Consider the following 20,298-nt stretch of genomic DNA (forward strand, 5'->3'; position numbering starts at 1 on the left):
TTGATAGAAAAAACATTCTGTATTATTTCAAACTTTTAAAAAATTTATTGACTGAGGGACACCTGGGTGGCTCAGTAGGTTAAGCGACCTACTTTTGGTTTTGGCCCAGGTCATAATCTCAGGGTCATGGAACTGGGCAACACTGGGCTCCTCACTCAGCAAGGAGTCTGCTTTCCCCTCTCCTTTTCCCTCTACCCTCCCCCCCAACTCACATTCATTCTCTCTCAAAAAATAAATGAATACATAAATACATACATACATCTTTTAAAAAATTATTGACTGATGCACTGGGTGATATACTCAACTAATGAATCATTGAATCATTATATCAAAAACTGATATATGATACCTTGGCTAATTGAATTTAAATAAAAAATCAACCACTTAAAAGCATAAAGCTGAACAAAAATTTAAAAAATTATTAACTGATATTATTGAGAACTGCCTTATGGATAGCACTGTAGTCTCTGGGTCTAGTTTTCAATAAATGTCCATAAATGCTAAATAGGTCAAGTTGAGTGATAGTGTTGTTCATATTTTTGTAGCCATACTGAATTTCTGTCTACTTATTCCATCAATTACTGGATTTATCTGTTCCTTCTTTGAGTTCTGTCAATTTCTACTTCAAGTATTTTAAATGTTTGTTACGGTGCATATTTATTTCAGGTTATTCTCTCTCTCTTTCTCTCTCTTTTTTTAGAGATAGAGAGAGAGAGAGAGAGCAAGAGGGGTGTGGGTGTCGGGGAGCAGAGGGAGAGAGAGAATCTTAAGCAGACTCCACACCAAGCATGGAGTCCAGCGCAGGGCTTAATCTCACAACCCTGAGATCATGAGCTGAAACCAAGATTCAGACATGTAACCAACTGAGCCACCCAAGTGCCCCTGTTCTCTCTTCTTGATGAAGTGATCTTTAAATCATCATGAAATAGCCTTCTTTATCCTTGGTAATACTCTTTGTCTTAAAGTTTGCTTTATCTAATATTAATATAGGCTCTCTTATGTTCTAGCTGCATGCTGTATCTTTTTCTTGTCTGTCTTTACCTTTAAAGCATATAGATGGAACTTGTTTATTCTCTGTGTCATTGTTTGCCTTTTAATTGGAATGTTCAGTCCATTTACATGTAATAATTATTGATAGTGTTGGGTATAAATCTACTTTTAGACTATCTCCTTGGGTCTTTAATTTTTGTTCCTCCTCCCATGACTTCTTCTGGATTAACTAAAGAGTTTTCTTTTTGTCTCAGTCTACCTTCTCTATTACACTCTATATTCTTATAACAGTCTGCCTTTAATTAATAACACTTCATGTATAATATAAGAACCTTATCATAATATAATTCCACGTACACTACCTCCCATCTTTTGTGTTATTGTTGCCATAAAAAAAATACATGGCATATACTTTTATGTACTCTATAAACTAAATAATTATAATTATTTTGCATTAAATAGCCAACTGAATTATAAACAGTTTAAGATAAGAAGGAAAGTGTCATTAATATTTACTTACACTTTTGTTAAAAAAAATATTTATTTGAGAGAGAGAGGGAGAGCATGAGCTGGGGGAGGGACAGAGGGAGAGAGAGAAAGAGAATCTCAAGCAGGCTCCATTCTGAGTGTGGATCCTGACTTGGGGCTCCATCTCATGACCCTGAGATCATGACCTGAGCCGAAATCAAGAGTCAGACACTTAACTGACTGAGCCACCCAGGCACCTCTATCCTGTCCACTCTTTAATATAGTCATTGTATGTTTTCAAAACCCCTTTCTTCTAATTTTAACATCTAGGTCATTTCAGGAGTCTTTTTCTATTGACTGGTTTTTCTCTTGATTATGCATTACATGTTCCTATTTCTTCACATGTCTGATAACATTTTATTGTATATTGGACACTGTGAAGAATACTCATTCTGGATCCTGTTATCTTCCTCTAAAGAGTGTTGAGTTTTTTCCCAGTTAAATCACTAGCAGATAAACTTGAAGCTGTGGAGGCTGTTTCATGCTTTGTCAGGAAGAATCTTTTTGGTTTTGCCTTTAGTTAGTTTTAATTCTACCTTTAGTCCTTGGGTGAATCCCTTTTCCTGGGACATAGTCTTACACATAAGGTATGACCCTTCTGGGGCTTCAATGGAAAGCCATTGACTTTACCTTACCCTTCTAACTTGGCAGGATTCAAACTACAAATTCTGCTTCCTATGTAGTAGGCAACAGTTGAATTTTCTGCTCAGCTCTTTAAGCTTTCCAGATTAAAAATCCCTGAACCTCTTTGGGGTCTTGTCCATCCATGCATATTTCATGTATGAGTTGTTGATTTGAATAATGTTCATACACTTATTGTGAAGTTTTCCTCTCTGTTGTTCTCTCTTTTTTTTTTTTTTTTGGATTTTTCTCATCAACTTTCAGTCTTTCTGACAATCCCAAATTCCATCTGCTGTACTCCTCATGACATTAAGATTGAGGTTTCCATGTGATCACCTCCCTTTTAACCTAAATGCAGGGAAAGGCTTTCTAACTGTCAGTTAAAATCCAGAGGCAATAAAAGTAAATATTACTATACTTAACTACATAAAATTAAAAAAATTTTTTTTGCATGGCAAAAATCACCATGAACAAAGTCAAAAAAATAGGTGACAAACTGGGAGAAAAATTTTGCAATATGACAAAGGGCTAAAACCCTTAATATAGAAAGTATCCTTAAAAATGGAAGAACAAAAACTGGGGATGTACTGTATGGTGACTAATATAACAAAATAAAAATTATTAAAAAAAACGGAAGGACAAAATACCAAAGCCCTATAGATAAATGGGAAAATGATATGAATGGACAATACATGAAAAATATGTTAAAATGGCCCCCACACTGATGAAAAACTGTTCAAACTCACTCACAGTTAGAGAAAAGTTAGCCCAACACAGAGATACCACTTCTCATCTATGAAATTGGAAAAAAAAAAAAAAGTATGAGAACATGTTCTGTTGATGAGGCTATGAAAAAACAAAGATTGCTGGTTGGGGGGCGGGATGCAAACTGGTACAACTCTTCTGAAGCAAATTTGATAATACCTAACCACACTACATACGCACTTACTTTGGACTCAGAAGTCAAATTTTAAGAAATCAGCCCTGAAGATACACATTAAGCAACACTAAAATTTATATGCATAAAGTTATTCACTACAGCATTATTTCTAGTAGAAAATTATTGAGAGGAAGATTAAATGCCCATATATTAGAGAAGGGTAAAGTAGGTTATGGCACAGCCACACTGTCTTATTATGCTGATATAAAAAAAGAGATAGATCTCTCTGAAGTGATACAGAGTCATTCCCAAAACATACTACTGTTAAGTGGGGGGAAAAGTGCAGACGAATATCTATGGATGCTATTCTTCATGTAACAGAGAAAGCAATATAAGAAAATACGTATGTTTCTGCTTATCTGGGTGAGAGAAATAAAGGAAAGATAAGCCAAAAACTAAATTTAAAAAAAAGGACATCTAGAGGAGTGTGTAGAGGGGGGAAAAAAGGAAGAAGTAGAAATGGGGATGAGGATACCTTTCTAAAAGCTGTAAGTCCTAGAAAGTTAGTAGTGTTTTACATAGCCAAACCATGAATGGACAAAACTCAATGAGTATGTAGGGAGATCCCAATGTAGGAATAAACAGGAACAAATGAACTTAGGTTACAAATAAATAACATAATCTCACTAAAGGGTGTGGAAAATGAACCAAAATAAAAATGACTTTAGAAATACTATTTTGATTAGATATTATAAGCTAAAAGGAGAATATTCGAGTTAGTAAATGTGTTTCTCACAGAGGTATGGGTTAGCAATTCTGAAACTACTTACTGTGTATACCAGGGAAGATCAGATAAGTAAACACATACTAAACAATGAAAGCCAGATTTCTCACTTTCTCAGAGAAGTTACAAATAGGAAAGAGGGAAGGCTAGAATGAACCTTGTGGTTTTGGATTGGAATCAGAGTTACCAGTATAAACTCGTGGTTTCTAATATACACACATACAGGTCTGTGTGAGAATGTGGGAGTTAGTAAACATACATTTCTTTCCTAGCCTCGGACAGCTAGAAGTAGTGACACCCCAGCAGGAGTCAGCACACCCAGCAATGAGATATTGGCTTTTAAACACCATTTTCCAATAAAAGGAAGCAGGGATTCTTGGGGAAATGATTGTAGGTCTGGCAGGGAAAATACAAGATATGATACATTTTGTGGTACCAGAAAATAAGGAAGTGCTTATCAAAAAAAAGAATAGAGACATACAAAGGGACATAGAGGATAATCTGAAGGAGCTCTCGATGGCCCAAACCGTAACAATTTGAGCAAGAAAATAAATAATGATAGTGTTGGATCGAATAAATATCTGTGAGTCCAGACTGGTATAAATAATAACTAATTGAATAAAGAAGTAGTCGCAGGAGAAGAGATAGCTCTTGGTACTAATTAACTAGCGTAATTGAGATGAGGGAAACAGAAAATCCTCACTAGGCAAACACCATAGTATTAATTGTTTCCAGGAAGATTCATAAATGGATACTAAAAATAGTGGGTAAATTTTTGAGGAAAAATAGGATATTTGCATAACCAAATATCATTCTAATCTTTGGTCTTGGTGACTGTGTTACCTTGAAGAAAGCACTAACCTTCTTCACCCCCAGGCTGCCTATCTGTAAATGCGTGGGTTTGACTAGTTCACTCTGAGGGACCCTTCCAGCTCTCACACTCCAAAGGAAATGACCGCACCCCCATGTAGTAATCAGGAATATTATTTCCTTTTCCTTTCTCTTCACTTCCCCTTCCTTCTTTCCTTTCCATTCTCTGCCTACAATAGGTTTCCATAGGAAGAGAATTTACAGTGCTCTCTACGAGAGAAAGATGGAGAAATTCAGAAGTGAGGGAAAAAGAGAAAATGCGACTGGGTTGCTACAGGGTGGAGAAGAAAGTAAGAGAGGGAAACATCACGGAACAGAAACATTTCCTATGACCAGCAACAACAAAGAGGAAAGTGCCAAGCTAAGGATTGGGAGCACGGTACACCTGGGAAACAAGCACAGTCAGCCTCAGATCTTCCTGCCTGTTCACTCTGGGGTCTCTCCAGACCAACATCCACCCCTTCCTCAGCCACCATGTATAGCTTACTGTGAAGCGGCAGTCAGTTACCCTTTCCCTTTCTCTGGAGTTGCAGGACTTTAAGCCTTATCTCTCACTGAGAAATTGGAACATGTTCCCCATGAAAGGAATTTCAAGGACCAGTCAGCAGAAAGGGAGCCACACTATTGCAAAGGTGGCCTTTGCATAGGCAGCACCCATATTCCGAAGATACAAAGGCCCCTCCATCAGATTGTCCTGGTCTTCTGATCATTTTCCCAACCCAACTTGACCACAGGAGTAAGAAGATGCATCAATATCGATGCAAAGTATGAACTCAGGAAATTTGATTTCTAATCCTGTTTCCTATCTTTGATGATCCGTCTCCGGAACAAAGCTCTTGGCATTTCTGTGCCATGAGATCTCTAGTAAAACATCTGCTATTCAGGCCACTATATTGGGTTTTAAAAATGTAACGAACGAACGAACACAACCCAGCTGCTGTTACTCTGTTCCTTGTCTCCACCCTCTCAGAGAAGTACAAGCAAAGCAGTACCAGAGTTCTTCCTCTCTCTGGCATTTCTAAGACCCTCTCTGGATCTACCAGCTGCCCAGTGACCAAAGCTCTTGAAGACAACTGATGGAGATTATGACAGCACTATCTCCAGCATGCGCCGTGTGTGCCATCCAATACCCAGCTAGCTTTCATTTTTCACAGACAAGAACTCAGAGAAGATTTCAAAACCCAACCTGGTGACCTGAGCAAAGATGCTATCAGTCTAAAATTAAAACAACAAAACAGCTGCCATCATCTGTTAGAAAGACAGTCTTTGCAGAAGTACTCTGGCTTTATTATGTTTTAAAGATCTAAATCAAGAGCTTTATAGACACACACACACACACACACACACACACCCAAATAGGTGGCACACTGACCACAACCATAAAAACTGTAGACAGCGTTCTAGACAGAAAGTTCTAGAAAGTTACATCTCTGATAACCTTATTTCCAGCCTCCACCAATTCTTCTCCATCTAAATCTCAAATTCTGAAAAGGGAAAAATAACTTAGGGTAGTTGTTTCCAAGTTAGTTTACTGCCCCTAGATTTTGAGGATGATTCATAATGTTTCATTTGGAAACCACTTCCCTTTTTCTTTCGACTCAGGCTTGTGGTGTGGTGTAGGGCACCATGAATCAGATTTTTAAAATTACTCTTTCCCAGGTGATTCTTACATACCCTGAAGTGGGAGAACTACTAGTGTGGTGGAAGAAAGTTACAGGTGCTAAGAAATAGAACGTGAATCCGCCCCCAGTTAACTAGGACTATCATCCTATTTGAATTCTCATACTTTTACCTGCCCAATTTTTGTTATGCGCATTTGGAAATAAATAATCATCTGTTAAACATATTGATTACTGAGGGTCTATATTTCCTCCATAGATTTTCCTCCATACAATGACAGAAGTCCTTAATAGAATATTCTCAAAAACAAGCCATTGTTTATTGATTTATTTTTTCTTCCCACTAATGGGAAAATGATGCAGATTTACAGCATGATTTTGGAGAATTAGAGAAGTGGGGCTTCAAGGGAACTTATGGGCTGGGCTTCCTCCATGACCATCAGCACACTGAAGGACATTTCCTGGCCCGGTTTTCAGTTTAATTCTGGATACACAAAGGAGGAAAAAGCATTATCAGATAATAGTAAACACTCACTCTTTCGTGAGGATCTAATGATCTTGACCCTCCAGCTCTGAATGTGAACTACTAGTCCCTTAACACTTGTGCTACAAGGTAGGAGGCAGATGGGTTAGCTAACGTGAGGAGAAGGGTTGGCCAAGTAACTCTAAAATAAAATGTGCAGTTGAAGAAAATTAAAGAGCATTACTGAAAAATTAAGAAGAAAGGCAGATTTCTGAAGCCCACTCATGTTTTTACCTCTTTAAAAGATTCTGAACCAAATCACATGGTTATTTTTACAAGATCTTGGCGTTCTAGATGAAATCACCCACCTTTGGACATGTCCAAAGACTACTGTCCAGGCTCCATGTGGATCAGATGTTCAAATTGCTGAACAGATCGTTTTATTTCAACACACACCAAATTAATATAGGTAGACATAAGCCAACATACAGCTAGCGGAATAAACAGCTGAGTCAAAAATACAAACTAAGTCAATGGTCTTTCCTCTAAACTTGTAGGTTTTGTCATAATTCAGCACTTAACTTATTTCACTTTGCCTTGGGCTAAAACTAGTGGACTTATCCCAAGGCAGACACGCACCTTAACCTTTTTGGTTTTCCCCTGCCTAAGCCCTGAAAACGGTTCTGCTCAATGAATATTTAAATTGACCATTAAAGTGACATTGATGACACTGATGACAGTAACTAAGATAATTAACATGAGTGCAAGGTTTATCATTTTTCAAAAATTCTTCTTTTTTTTTTTTTTTTACATATTCTACCTTATTCCATCCTTGCAGCAAGTTTGTATTATGCCATTCTTATTACTTGGAATATATAGATATAGAAGCAGAGGCTCAGAAGCAGTAAAATATGATTGTCTGATGCTAAAACCTTTGTATTTTTTCGCCATACCACATGCCTAATTTTTTTTATGTTCAGAAAACACACATATATGTGTTTTCTTTTCTCAAAATTAGAAAATCAATACTAGTGAGCAATTTGTTCTCTTGCAGAGAACGATTATATGCAAAAAAAAAAAAAGGTTCTGAAAATTTAGTAAGTACCAGAAAGCATCTAATATCATGCCAAAAAGGGAATAAAAAGTAGGTATTTTACAGTGGACCTATTTTTCTAATGTCAGTAAAAATAAATAAATGAATAAAAAGATTTTGCCAGACTCCCAAATCCTGAAGATAAAGAAGTTAGAAAGTTGGAGAAATAAAGTGTTAAGAAAATGAGCGTAGAGAAATGTGGGCCTAGGGAAGTACAATCTGGTTCAACATTTGTAGAGAACAATGCGGCAGTATATAAAGTCTAAAAACTGCACGCTGTTAAGAATGTTCCTTGTGGCACTGTCTATAATAACAGAAAAACAAGAAGCATCAGAATATTGCACAATCATGCTCTTATCAACACAGAATGTTGTCTTAGATTATTAAATGGAAATATTGATTAAAGACATTATAATCTCCTTTTGTATTTTTTCCAAAAAACGTGTCGATCAATGCCAAAACTATTCAACATTTTTTGCTTTCAGATACTCTATTAGTTACTATTGTTGTGCAACAAATTATCTCCAAATTTAGCATCTTAAAACAAAAAACTTTGGTTATCTGACATGGTTTCTAAGGGTTGGGAATCTGGGCATGTCTCGAATGGGTGCTTCTGGCTCAGGCTCTCAAGTCAAGTCCTTGACTTCCCTAGTCCCTGGCATCTCTGAAGACTGGAGTAGGGCTGGAGGAGACACTTCCATGCTCGTCTACTTAGCTTTTGGCAAGACAGTTCAGTTCTTCGCCACATGGGCTGCTCATGACATGGCTTCCCCCAGAGTGAGGGAGAGACGGAGAGACACAAACTAAGACAGAAGCCACAGTGTCTTTATAATGCAAACTCAGAAAAGACATACCATTACTCCTGCTGTATTCCATTGGTTATACCCACCAGCACGGGCACAATGTATAAGGATGTGATTAGCAGGAAGCAGGGTTCCTTGAAGGTGATCTTGGATTCTATCCTAGCCTATCCTCACCCCTTTCCAAGGTCCATGGAAATCTCATCCCATTACTGCAGTGATTCAAATTCCAGAATCCTATCATCTAAGTCTAGGCTGGGTGCAGATTAGGTTCCCCAGATGTCATTCCTTAAGTACAGTTCCTTTTGATTTGAAGGTTTTTAAGGGGACAACTTATATGTCCCCTACATGACCAACATACAATAGTGGGATAGGATTAGATAACCAATATACATATTCTTGCTCAAAAGGAAAGAAAATGGGAGAAATAAAGGGGTCAGTGATCCACAGAAATTCTGAAACCCAGCTGAGCAAGTGTCAAACTTTTTTTTAAATTAAGATTTAGTCCTACTCATGTCTAGCAGTTTTTATTCTCCGTGGCCTTTGGTTCCACCCTCTGGGCTCATGGGTCTTCCCTCTTGAGGCATCTTTCCATTATCATGAAAGGTCCACATGTTCGTGTCTGAGTAGTTTCCTCAGCCTGCTCCCAGCTTGTAGAAGCTTGGTGGCTCAAGGCTCTATTCATTGTGTGCTATCTCTGAGCCTTTCAGCATAAGCTAAAAAATGTGGCTGATATAATTCTCTTAAAAACTTTATACATCTTCTGTGAATTTTTTGGGGGGTTCAGCCCATTAGACAAAAAAGTCCACATCCACAAATCTCTTTGAGATGGGCCTCTGGGGTATGGAGAAGGCTAGAGAATGGTGCCCTTAAGTGTCCTAGAAACCCTACAGTTTGATTAAGAGATCTGTGAGGCATACCCTTCATCTCTTCAGAGGGCCTTTTACCTGACTGAAGACTCATCTTTGATCTTTCTCAGCTCCTGAAGGATTGTACTCACATCTTTAGACCATGCATTCCTGAGAATGCTCTAGTATCTTTGCTCTGAAGCCATTTTCTATGGTTCTTTTGGGTAGGATAATGTCTTCCAAAAAGATACATTGAAGTCCTAATCCCCAGTATCTGTTAATGCCACCTTATTTGGAAATAGGGTCTTTGCTGTGTAATCAAGTTAGGATGAGGCCATATTGGAGTAGGGAGAGCCTTAGTCCAGTATGACTGGTTTCTTCATAGGAAGAAAAGAAGCCAGAGACACACAGACTGAAGAATGCCATGTGGTGACAGAAGCAGAAATTGGAGCGACGATGGGGAGACAAGCCAAGGGACCCCGGTTGCCAGGAGCCACCACTGTGGTATTCTGTTACAGCAGCCGCAAAGCTGAATACAGTTACCGCGCGGAGAACTTGGGAATCTTCAAAACCACAGCAAGTCTCAGTTCCTGCATGTGAAACACTGTTTCCTTCAGCTTCTCTCTGTCTTTTGGCGTTTACTGTAAGGAGCCATGAGCGAGCAGGCACTTTCAACACTTTCGGTGGATGAGGTACATTTTCTACTTTCCACAAAGTACAGGCAACAGTGTTGCTAAAGTTCTGCCCCTTTGTAGCAAGAATCTCCCTTCCTCCAGTTCGCAATAATAATTCCTCACCGCCCTGCAGGTCCTCACCCGCAGCTTGATCAAAGCCCAGAAGGCTTCTATGAACAGTTTCTTCAAGGCATTTTAGGCTTCTACGAAAATTCTTCTCAAAGCTCACTGCCTGGTTCCAAGGCCGCACCCACATTTTGAGTTTTTGTCACATCGTCACCTAGCTTGAGGCACCCAAATCCGTGTTAGGTATCTAGAGCTGTGTAACAGGTTGCCCCCAGATTGAACGGATTAAAGCAAATGTTCATTTTTCACACGGTCTCTGACAGTCGGGAATGCAGAAGCTGCTTAGCAGGGCAGTGGCGGATCAGTGTAGCTCCAGGCTGCAAGTCTGCAAGCGAGCAGCCCACTGCCCGGGGTTTGCAGTCTGTGAGGCTCTGACCCCCGCTGAAGGGTACACTTCCAAGCTCACTCATGTGGTTGTTTGTAGGAGGCTTCAGTACCTTGCCTCAGGGGTCTCTCCATAGGGCATGCTTAGGACAAGGCTCCCACATGATGGGTAATCGAAGAGAAAGAGAAAGAGTGAGCAGCATGGAGGTCACCATGTTTTTTTAATCATCTCATCTCAGAGGGGACATGTTATCACTTCCACTGTATGTCACACAGACTAATTCTGTACAATATGGGGAAGGACTACACAAGGGTGTGAATAGCAGGAGGTGAAGATTCCTGAAGGCTATATTGGAAGCTGGTTACCATGGATATCTGTTATTTGGCACACAGAAGTTCACAGTTACGGTATCGTCAATTTGGCTGTGTACTGTTTCATACTTTCACTTTTTTTTTTTTAAGATTGACATCAACTGTTATGAAATGAATTGTGTGTCCCCTAAAATTCATACTTGAAAGTCCCACTCTCCCTTACCTCTGACTGTAATCATATTTGGAGATAAAGTCTTTAAAGAGGGGATTGAATTAAAAGGAGACCATTAGGGTGGGGCCCTAATTCAGTCTGACTGGTATCCTTAGAAGAGGAAGAGACACCAGGCAGGGCCTGCACAGAGGGAGAACCATGTGAAAAGACATCAAGAGGGCAGCCATTTGCAAGCCATGGAGAAGACCTCAGAGGAGACAAACCCTGCGGACGCCTTGGTCTTGGACTTATAGTCTCCAGAACTATGAGGAAATAAATTCCTATTGTATAAGCCCACCAATCTGTGGCATTTTGTTGCGGCAGCCCAAGCAGACTAATACACTGATCTTCTGAAAGATATCTGAAAATATCTTGCTATTGCCCAATCTGTGTTTTTTCAAAAAAATCATTTTTGTTCTGATGCATATAACTATATACATTTAATATATATACAATTTGATTTTTTCTATATAAAATGCATATGATTAGATCTGTTTCTAAACTGAGAGTCCATAATTTCATTAGGAGAACTGAAAGTCTTTCATTTATAGGCCATTTTAAATCTAATGCTCTACATTTTAGAGGTGGAAGCTGGAGGGATTTCTGTCTCTCTACGATGATATGTAGCAGAAGATGCCTCTCCATGGCTTATTATGGACAGAATTTAGGGATCATATTGTAATGGAAAAGTTGTTTTCAAGGAATTACCAGATTAGTGCAGTTGAAGACCAAATTGTTACTACTTCGGGGTCAGGGGGAAGGGACTTGTACTTAGCCAGATTCGACAAGAGTCCAAGGGGATGTCACAGTAAACAGGACGAAGATTTTGGGTAGCAATCCTGAGAAATTCTCAAACCAAGGAGCCCTCTTAAAACAGCCCTCCAGCCATGAGGTAGGCATATCTAAAGAAGCGGGCTGGAGAGTCTTTGAGGCTCTAAGCACATGTTTTCTGATTTGTTTCTCACTCTGCCTCTGATTACACAAACCTTTGGTAACTTATTTATCTCTGCTGTGTCTTCTCTAGCAATTTGTGTAACAGGCATCCTGTGTTTGGTAATCTGGTTCACTTTTAATGTAACGAAATGTATTTTAACCTCAGTTTCTTTAATGATCAGAGTCAGAACAAAACAATGTCTTTTGCCTGCCCTGCAATTAAAGTCAGAAACTGAGCTTGTTTCTTCTTTTTTTTTAAATGTTTTTTTATTATATTATGTTAGTCACCATACAGTACATCCCTGGTTTCCGATGTAAAGCTTGATGCTTCATTAGTTGCGTATAACACCCAGTGCACCATGCAACACGTGCACTGAGCTTGTTTCTACTCTAGCTTCTATCTTACCTTAAAATGTATTATAAACGCAATCTATTATAGAACCAATGAGTCAAGTTTTTTTTTAACTCATCTTTTTCCCAAAAAGCAATTTTAGATTCTGAACTTTGTAACCATTTTTTATTTTTTTAAAGATTTATTTATTTATTTATTTATTTATTTATTTATTTGAGAGAGAGAAGCGGGGGGAGACTGAGCAGGGAGGGAAGAAGAGAGTGAGAGGGAGAGAGAATCTCAAACAGACTGTCCATTGAGCACAGATTCTGACACTGGATTGGATCTCACGGCCCTGAAATCATGACCTGAGTCGAAATCAAGAGTCAGGGGCTTAACCCATTGAGCCAGGTGTCCCTGAACTTTGTAACCATTTTTTGAAAGTACATATTTACTGGTTGGATTTAGGGGGACCACAAATCCTTTTATACCTTGACTTCCTTATGTTTGAGTTAATAATTTTGATTTTTAAATGTCTTATATTTTTAAATTTTGAATAATTTTTAAGAAAGGCCAAATGAGGAAAATTTTTCTTGATTCTTAGGTATCTGAAAATATCATTTCGCCACCTATACTCATAAATTAAATTTGGCTTAGAATAGTGTGCTTAGATCATGAAGTTTCCTCTTTAGAGAAGGAGACATTACTCCATTTGAAGTTGGTGAATGAAGACTGAGGCTAGCCTTATTTTTTCCCCTTTATCGGTAAACTATTATTTTCTGTCTGGGTGCTCGTATGATAATCTCTTTATGCTAGATTTGCAGGCTATATCCAAGTATGGATTTTTTTTCTAACAACATTTTGATTTTTTTACGCTAAGGAAAAATATTTTTCTATTATGTCTATGATTATTATTTCTGCTCCCCTTGTTTCAGCATTTTTAGGAATATTCGTTATACATAGGTTGGATTTCTAGTATTTTCACTCTGTGTCTATCATCATCTCTTGCCATTTCATCTTTATCCTTTTCTTCCACAGTCTTGGAAAGCTAGTTCATAGACTGCATGTTATTCATTGTTAATTCTGCTCGCTAGCGCATTTCTAGCATTTTTGCCTGTGATTACATCCTTCTCCTATTTTGACTGGCTCCATGTTCGATAAGGGCAGGCAGCTCAGAGTGACTAACCCCACTCAGATGTGCCCCCAGTGTCTGGAAGGGCCTCACCTCATACCGATACCTGGAGGATGGACTGATGGATACAACCCTGGCCCAGCTTCCAGGTACCCATCAGTCTGGCTCTGTCCCACCACAGTGGGTCTTGACCACTTTCTGCTCCCAGGGCTCTTCTGCCTCCAGAGCATTTCCTAAGAGAATACCCATCCTCATGTGCTATTCATCCTCTTCCCTTCTACTCGCTCTGTGGTTGTAGTAGGAGGTGTGATCTTAGAATCAATATAAAAGAGATGAATTAAAGAAGGGGAGTTGAATGGGGCCCAATTCTGGCCCTCTTGGGACCTAATTCCCATGCAGAAGGGCAGCAGTGGTCTGCTTTCAGGTTACAATAGCCCTGAACCCCTGAGCCTGGACAGAGAGTGGGATAAGTAAAACCTTCTCTCAGAGTCTTTTTGTCTATTCATGCTGGGATTAGATGATGAAACACGTTGCTGAGGTAGGGGATGTCTCTCCAGACCAGCCCCACTGGCACTTGGTAAATTTCTCTCTAGATTTCTATCAATGCTATTATAAGGTTTTATGTTTTTGCAGGGTGTCATGGGTGTTTGAATAGGAAAGAGAGTGCATCTCAGGCTAATCCAATGGTTATTTTTTATATATGCCTGCTGTACCTTTTTCCCCCAGAGAATAATGTATTCATTATACATATAGACAATGATTTTTCAGTTTCAATAAGGGCTAAAAATTACTCCATTCATCAACTCCCATGGCAGCCCCATGATGGCTTGCGGGCAGAATTCTAAAAGACAACACAAAGGGTTAAACAGTAGCATCAGGGCCTACAGAGCAAGCAGGGCTGTCCCGTCATACAAATGCCATGTAGGAACTCTAGCCATTTCCAGAAGCTTGTAATTAGCCTGACTCATCCTCTACTACATTTAGCAGATCGTTCACCAGCAAGAATATGCCTTAAACACATGTCAAAAAGAAAAAACACAATGTATCTTTACCTTATAATAAATTCTGGCCATCAAACTCCGCTGAAGAACCCTTTCACGAAAATTCACTGCTTTCAACAGAAAGGCAAGATTATCAACTGTGTCCACGTTAAATGCCAGGAAGCTGAAGGAAAAACACAGTGACCATTATTATTATTTTGTCCTCACCGAAAGATTCCATGTGAAAAAAACAGACAGGGTCTGTTCACTCAAGAAGAATTTTTTTCCAATAGAAAAGCAGTGTAAGTACAATTCAGCCCCTCACATTTCTCACTCGCTATATTCATGCTTCTTTCAGGATTTTTCTGATGAATGCTTGGCTTGAGTTGACCCTATGTGGTTGCCTTGTAGTATAAAGATAATTTGGTTTCCTGCTTTTTTCACTTCCTGTTGTATTACAGGTAATTATTCAATAGTTTATATAGTCTTCCTTCATTAAGAGCTATATAATTTCCATTCACTGGGTTTATAATAATTTTCTCAACCCTTGTTCGGTATTTGTTATAATAATGATTATAAATGAATATTAGTAACCAAATACATCCATCACAAAGTATTTGTCAATGAATAATATTTCTTATATTCATAATGCATCAGAACCTGTGCTTATTGCTGCTGTGCATTATTCAACAATCTCAGTAATTCTCTGATGAAGATACCATGATTATTCAATGTATACTTTGGGAAACTGGGGCTCAGCAAGTTTCAGCAACCTGCTCAAGGTCACGTGGGCATAACACGCTCAGGATTAGGTTTTGTCTTAGCGGGCGTCTGTATTTAAGGAAAACGGAGCCCCAGAGGGCAGTGAGAGGTCGCAGGGTAAAGTGTTCTGCAGAGATAATTACTCTCTTCAGCAGGTAGTAATTTCCATCTTCCCCATCTGGCAATGAGGAAACTGAGGCACGGGGGAGTTAAGAGACTTAGGGACAAAGAGACTCAAAACACCAGAGTCTCCCATAAAGCCCTATGGCTTTTCAATATGTGGCTCTGTCTTTTGTGCTGTTTGCACGCTTCCCCTCCCCCATGAAACTTCCCTTTAGATAGACAGTAAAGGGGTTAATTCACGCTTAGGGTTTCCCATAGCTTAGCCACCCCATTTGCCCTCCCCTCACCCAGTATCCTTGGGAAGTAAGTTATCACAAGACCCAAATAACTTAGATCCTCATTAATTAAAATTAAACCCATGAGTAGCGGTTGTTGTTGTTCAATCAGATGCCACAAGAGAAACAATTGATACCGTGCTTTTAAGAATGCCAAGCACTGAATTAATGATTGCCCTCCAGAGGTCATTTACATGCGAAGTACCAGGAAATTTAAATTATATCAATATTTATTCTGAATCTGGTCTTTAGAAGGTTGAGGTTCTGTCCTCGTCTATTTAACAAAATGTGTAAAGAACCATCATATTTTATTGAAAAGTATGTTTCAGTCAGTCCAGACACTATTACTAGGAAGCCTGGAGACTGTGGATTTTGTTATTAGAAACTATCTTTTTTGGAATGTTTACTGTGGACTACTGTCCACCTGAGCTTGTGAACTTCGTGTGCTACATGAAGTGGACCTCATCCACCCACGCTATCATGAGTCACATGCCAAGCATGGCCACATCACATAGCTTTAGGAACTCACCCAGCATAGAAGACTGCGCAGACTCTCTTAAAACTAGGAATATTGCTAAAGGCAACCTTCTTGTATTTTACAAGAAGGTCAAAATGACTCTAAATTTAAATTAAATTCAAATGCACATCTTTAGTCATCAAGGAAATGCAAATGAAAACCACAGTTATACTTGACATCATCAAATGTTGACAAGGATACAGAGCCACCAGAACTCTGATACTTGTTGATGAGGCGTAGAATGGCAAAACCACTTTGGAAAAAGTTCTCATAGTTTCTCATAAAACTAAACTAACACATACCCTATGACACAACAATTCTACTCCAACTACTCACCTTCGAGAAATAAAAACATATATTCACAAAAAGGCTTGTATATGAATATTCACAGTAGATCTACTCAGAAGAGTGGAAAATTAAAAACATTCTAAGTGTCTCTCCATCCATAAGAAAATGGAAAGCAAATCCTAGTATATCCATAAAACAGACTACTATTCAGCAATAACAAAGAACACGCTAATACACATGACCTCATGAAAGAATCTCAGAAAGCATTATGCCATGTTAATAAGCCAGCTACAAAACAGTACATCCTGTTTGGTTCCACTTATATGAAGTTCTAAAACAGGAAACACTAATCTGTAGTAGAAAAGTATCAGATTAGTGACTGCATCTGGGGTGGTGGTCGAAGGAACTGACTGAAAAGGGACATAAGAGAACTCCACTTTCTGGCGTGATGCTGATGACCTATAACTTAACAAGAGTTTTGGTTCTACAGGTGTATGCATTTGTCAAAATTCAGTGAATGCACACTTAAGAGTTGTGCATTTCATTATATGTAAATTCTACATGAGAAGAAAAAAACCTATAACCAAATTTTGAACTCTAGTTAATGATGTTCATGCTGAATTATTCAGAAGTATGCTGATGTCTGCTGTGTACTTTGAAATGCATCAGAGAAAAAAAGATGAATTGATGGGTGGGTTGAGGAATTGATGCATGGACATACACGCAGTGTAACAAGCACAGTAACAGGTTAATAGTAGAATCTAGATGGTAGGTGTATAAATGTTCACTAAAATTCTTTAAATTTTGCTTGGGAAACAAACCGAGACTTCAGAGGGGAGGGGGGTGGGGGAATGGGATAGGCTGGTGATGGGTATCAAGGAGGGCACATATTGCATGGTGCACTGGGTGTTATACACAAGTAATGAATCATGGAACTTTACATCAAAAACTAGGGATGTACTGTATGGTGACTAACATAACATAATAAAAAATATTATTAAAAAAATAAATTTTGCTTAATACTTGGAAATGTTCATAATATAGTATGGCAAAACATTCAAATATAACGCAGAATCTTCACTTTCCTCAACTCCCACGGTCTCCTAAGGATCCATGGGGTGATGAGAGAATCCAGAGCTCCAGTGGCAGCCCCATGGTTGAGGGGGAGAGCAGCACTCATCAGGACAAGAAAGGACAAGATGGATCTGTTTGCAGAACCAGGCACAGCCCCTCTCAGGACCAAGCCCTGCCTCCCTCCCCTAGTCTCATGAAGACTTCTCAGTACCATCCCCCATTCCTTCCATTGTCCACACAAAGGGGTAGCTTCTGGGTGTGCACACAAATGACAGCCTACTTGGAGGCATTTCGGGGCACTAGGAAGTTCTCAGCCCACCTTTCTTCATGCTCCCACCTGCTCATGGGTCCTTCTCTCATGAGTGGTCAGTCTGACTGCCATCTGACTGCTCTACTAGACTGTAAGCTCCATGGGGGCTGAGAACCCACAGTCACTGCTGTGTCACCAATGCCTAGAGAAGTGCCCAGTACACTGAAAACATGTTGGATGAAAAGGCTTTTCTCAATATACATAAAAAATCAGAGCAAGGTTTCGGAACTTAAGTAGATAAACACAGACAGACTGAATCAGTAAAATCTGGATGTGTGGGAGAGAGATGTGTACTGTTTTGGAGGTTAATAACCAAGACAAAAATAAATGGCCTGGAACTTTCCAAATATTTACAATTGGAATACTGCCTTTGGCACATCTCAAAGTCTATCCCGGAAAATTTGCTAGGAATATAGATTTGCATATGGGTGAGGGTCTGTTTTGCTTTCAAAATGATGGAAACAAGCCCTGCTCTGCTATCTGGAAAAGAAATGAAAGGGCATATGATTTGCTGCCAGTTTGGGAACAAGTTTCCTGAATGGATGGAACTGATTCTGATGGGAATTGTACTGTTCTTTCAACTCCTTATATGTTGGAAAAATTTCAAACTAATAAATTGGGGGGAAGCTAACGGTACTACACAATGCTCATTCAGGGCTAGACATAGTAAAAAGATGTACTGACTTAAAGTGTGTGAGGACAAATTGAGACATTATAACTAATAGAGACTTAAGTGAAACAGTCCTAGAATATGGGGGCTGATGTTTTTAAGCTTTCAGATGGACTACAGTTTGGGGCGCCTGGGTGGCTCAGTCAGTTAAGCATCTGAGCTCAGGTCCTGATCTCAGGGTTGTGAGATTGAGCCCTGTGTCCAGCTCCGTGCTGGGTGTGGAGCCTGCTTAAGATTCTCTCTCTCCCTCTGCCTCTGCCCCTCCCCGCCTCAAAAAAAAAAAAAAAACAAAACAGACTACAGTTTAAACAAACAGAAACCTGGGTAGTAGTAAAAAAAAAAAAAAAGAAAAAGAAAAGAAAGAAAGAAAAAGAAAAAGAAAAAGAAAAAAAGACAACTACAGATTTCTTAATTTTACTTTATGCCAACAGATAAGAAAAGTCCCACGCACTATTATTTATTGTGTTTCCCATGTTTTTAATCAAGATTGTAAGATGACATTTTCTAATATTTTCCTTGGAAATTAGTTCAACACATTTTGGTTACAGAGACCAATAATCTGCCTCCAAATAAAAATAACAATTTAAAAAATACACAGAATTTTAAAAGCCACAATAAACTCCTTAAAAATAGACTAAAGGAAACAACATCTTTATGAGCATAAATCACTGAAGTAGAAAACAAAGGTACCATAGAGAGGATCAGCAAAGAGGAAAGCTGGTTGTTTGAAAAAACAAACAAAAAACCAGACAAACATCCAGTAAGATTAAGCAATAATAAAGTAGAAAGAAAGCGTAAGAAATAAACTTAGGAATGACAAATGGGACATAATTACAGATATAGCAGAAGTTTAAAAGATGATCAGAGAATAGTATGAAAAACCTTATACCAGTAAAATCAAATCCAAATAATCAATTCCTCGAAAATATTATTTATGAAAACCAACACAAGAAGAGAAAGCCTAAATGGTCTTAAAACAATTAAACTACAGTTGACTCCCGAACATGGGGGGGGGGGTGCCCTGACTCCCATGCAATCAAAAATCTGCATATAAATTTTGGCTTCCCCCAAACTCAACTACAAATAGCCCACTGTTGACTGGAAGCTTTACCAATAACAAAAACAGTCAACACATATTTTGTATGTTATATGTATTATATACTGTATTCTTACAGTAGCATAAGCTACAGAAAAGAATGTATTATTAAGAAAATCATAAGGGAGAGAAAATACATTTACAGTATTGCACTGTGTTTATCGAAGAGAGTCCACATGTAAGTGGCCCTGTGCCCTTCAAACCCATGAAGTTCAAGGGTCAGCTGCAATTGAATCAGTAGTTTAAATATCCCCCCAGGCCCAGACAGTTTTCAGATAACTTAACAAATTCTCCCACAAAATAAGAAACTACTCCCAAAAATAGCTTAATGAAACCAGTAAAACTTGATATAAATTCAAATCAGGGAACTACAAGAAAGGAAAACAGCAGGCCAATAAGTAAACAAAAATCCTAAAAACAACACTAGCAAGCCAAACTCAGGAAAATAGAAAAATGACAACGCAGCATAGCAAAATTGAATGCTTCTCAAGCATGCAAGAGTAGTTTAACGTTAAAAGATTTGCAAGGGTTATTTATCACATGAACAAACTAAAGAAGAAATATAACATTTTGATAGATGCAAAAAATCATTTGCAGTAAAATCAGTAAAATTCATCACCTATTAATGAGAAGAATATGTTTAAAATAACAATAAGTGGAGTTT

General features: G+C 38.6%; 1 protein-coding gene across 2 annotated transcripts in view; it reads right to left on the reverse strand.

Moving 5' to 3' along the window:
* ACOXL (acyl-CoA oxidase like) overlaps window positions 1–20,298 on the reverse strand; it is a 330,346-nt gene that overhangs the window by 85,272 nt on the left and 224,776 nt on the right. For both annotated transcript variants that reach the window (XM_057309096.1, XM_057309097.1), the window contains exon 15: window positions 14,592–14,703. In XM_057309096.1, coding sequence (XP_057165079.1) covers window positions 14,592–14,703 — 112 coding nt within the window. The remainder of the gene's footprint in view (window positions 1–14,591; window positions 14,704–20,298) is intronic.

This window comes from Ursus arctos, unplaced genomic scaffold (genome assembly GCF_023065955.2).
Source record: "Ursus arctos isolate Adak ecotype North America unplaced genomic scaffold, UrsArc2.0 scaffold_8, whole genome shotgun sequence".
Classification (NCBI taxonomy): Eukaryota; Metazoa; Chordata; class Mammalia; order Carnivora; family Ursidae; genus Ursus; species Ursus arctos.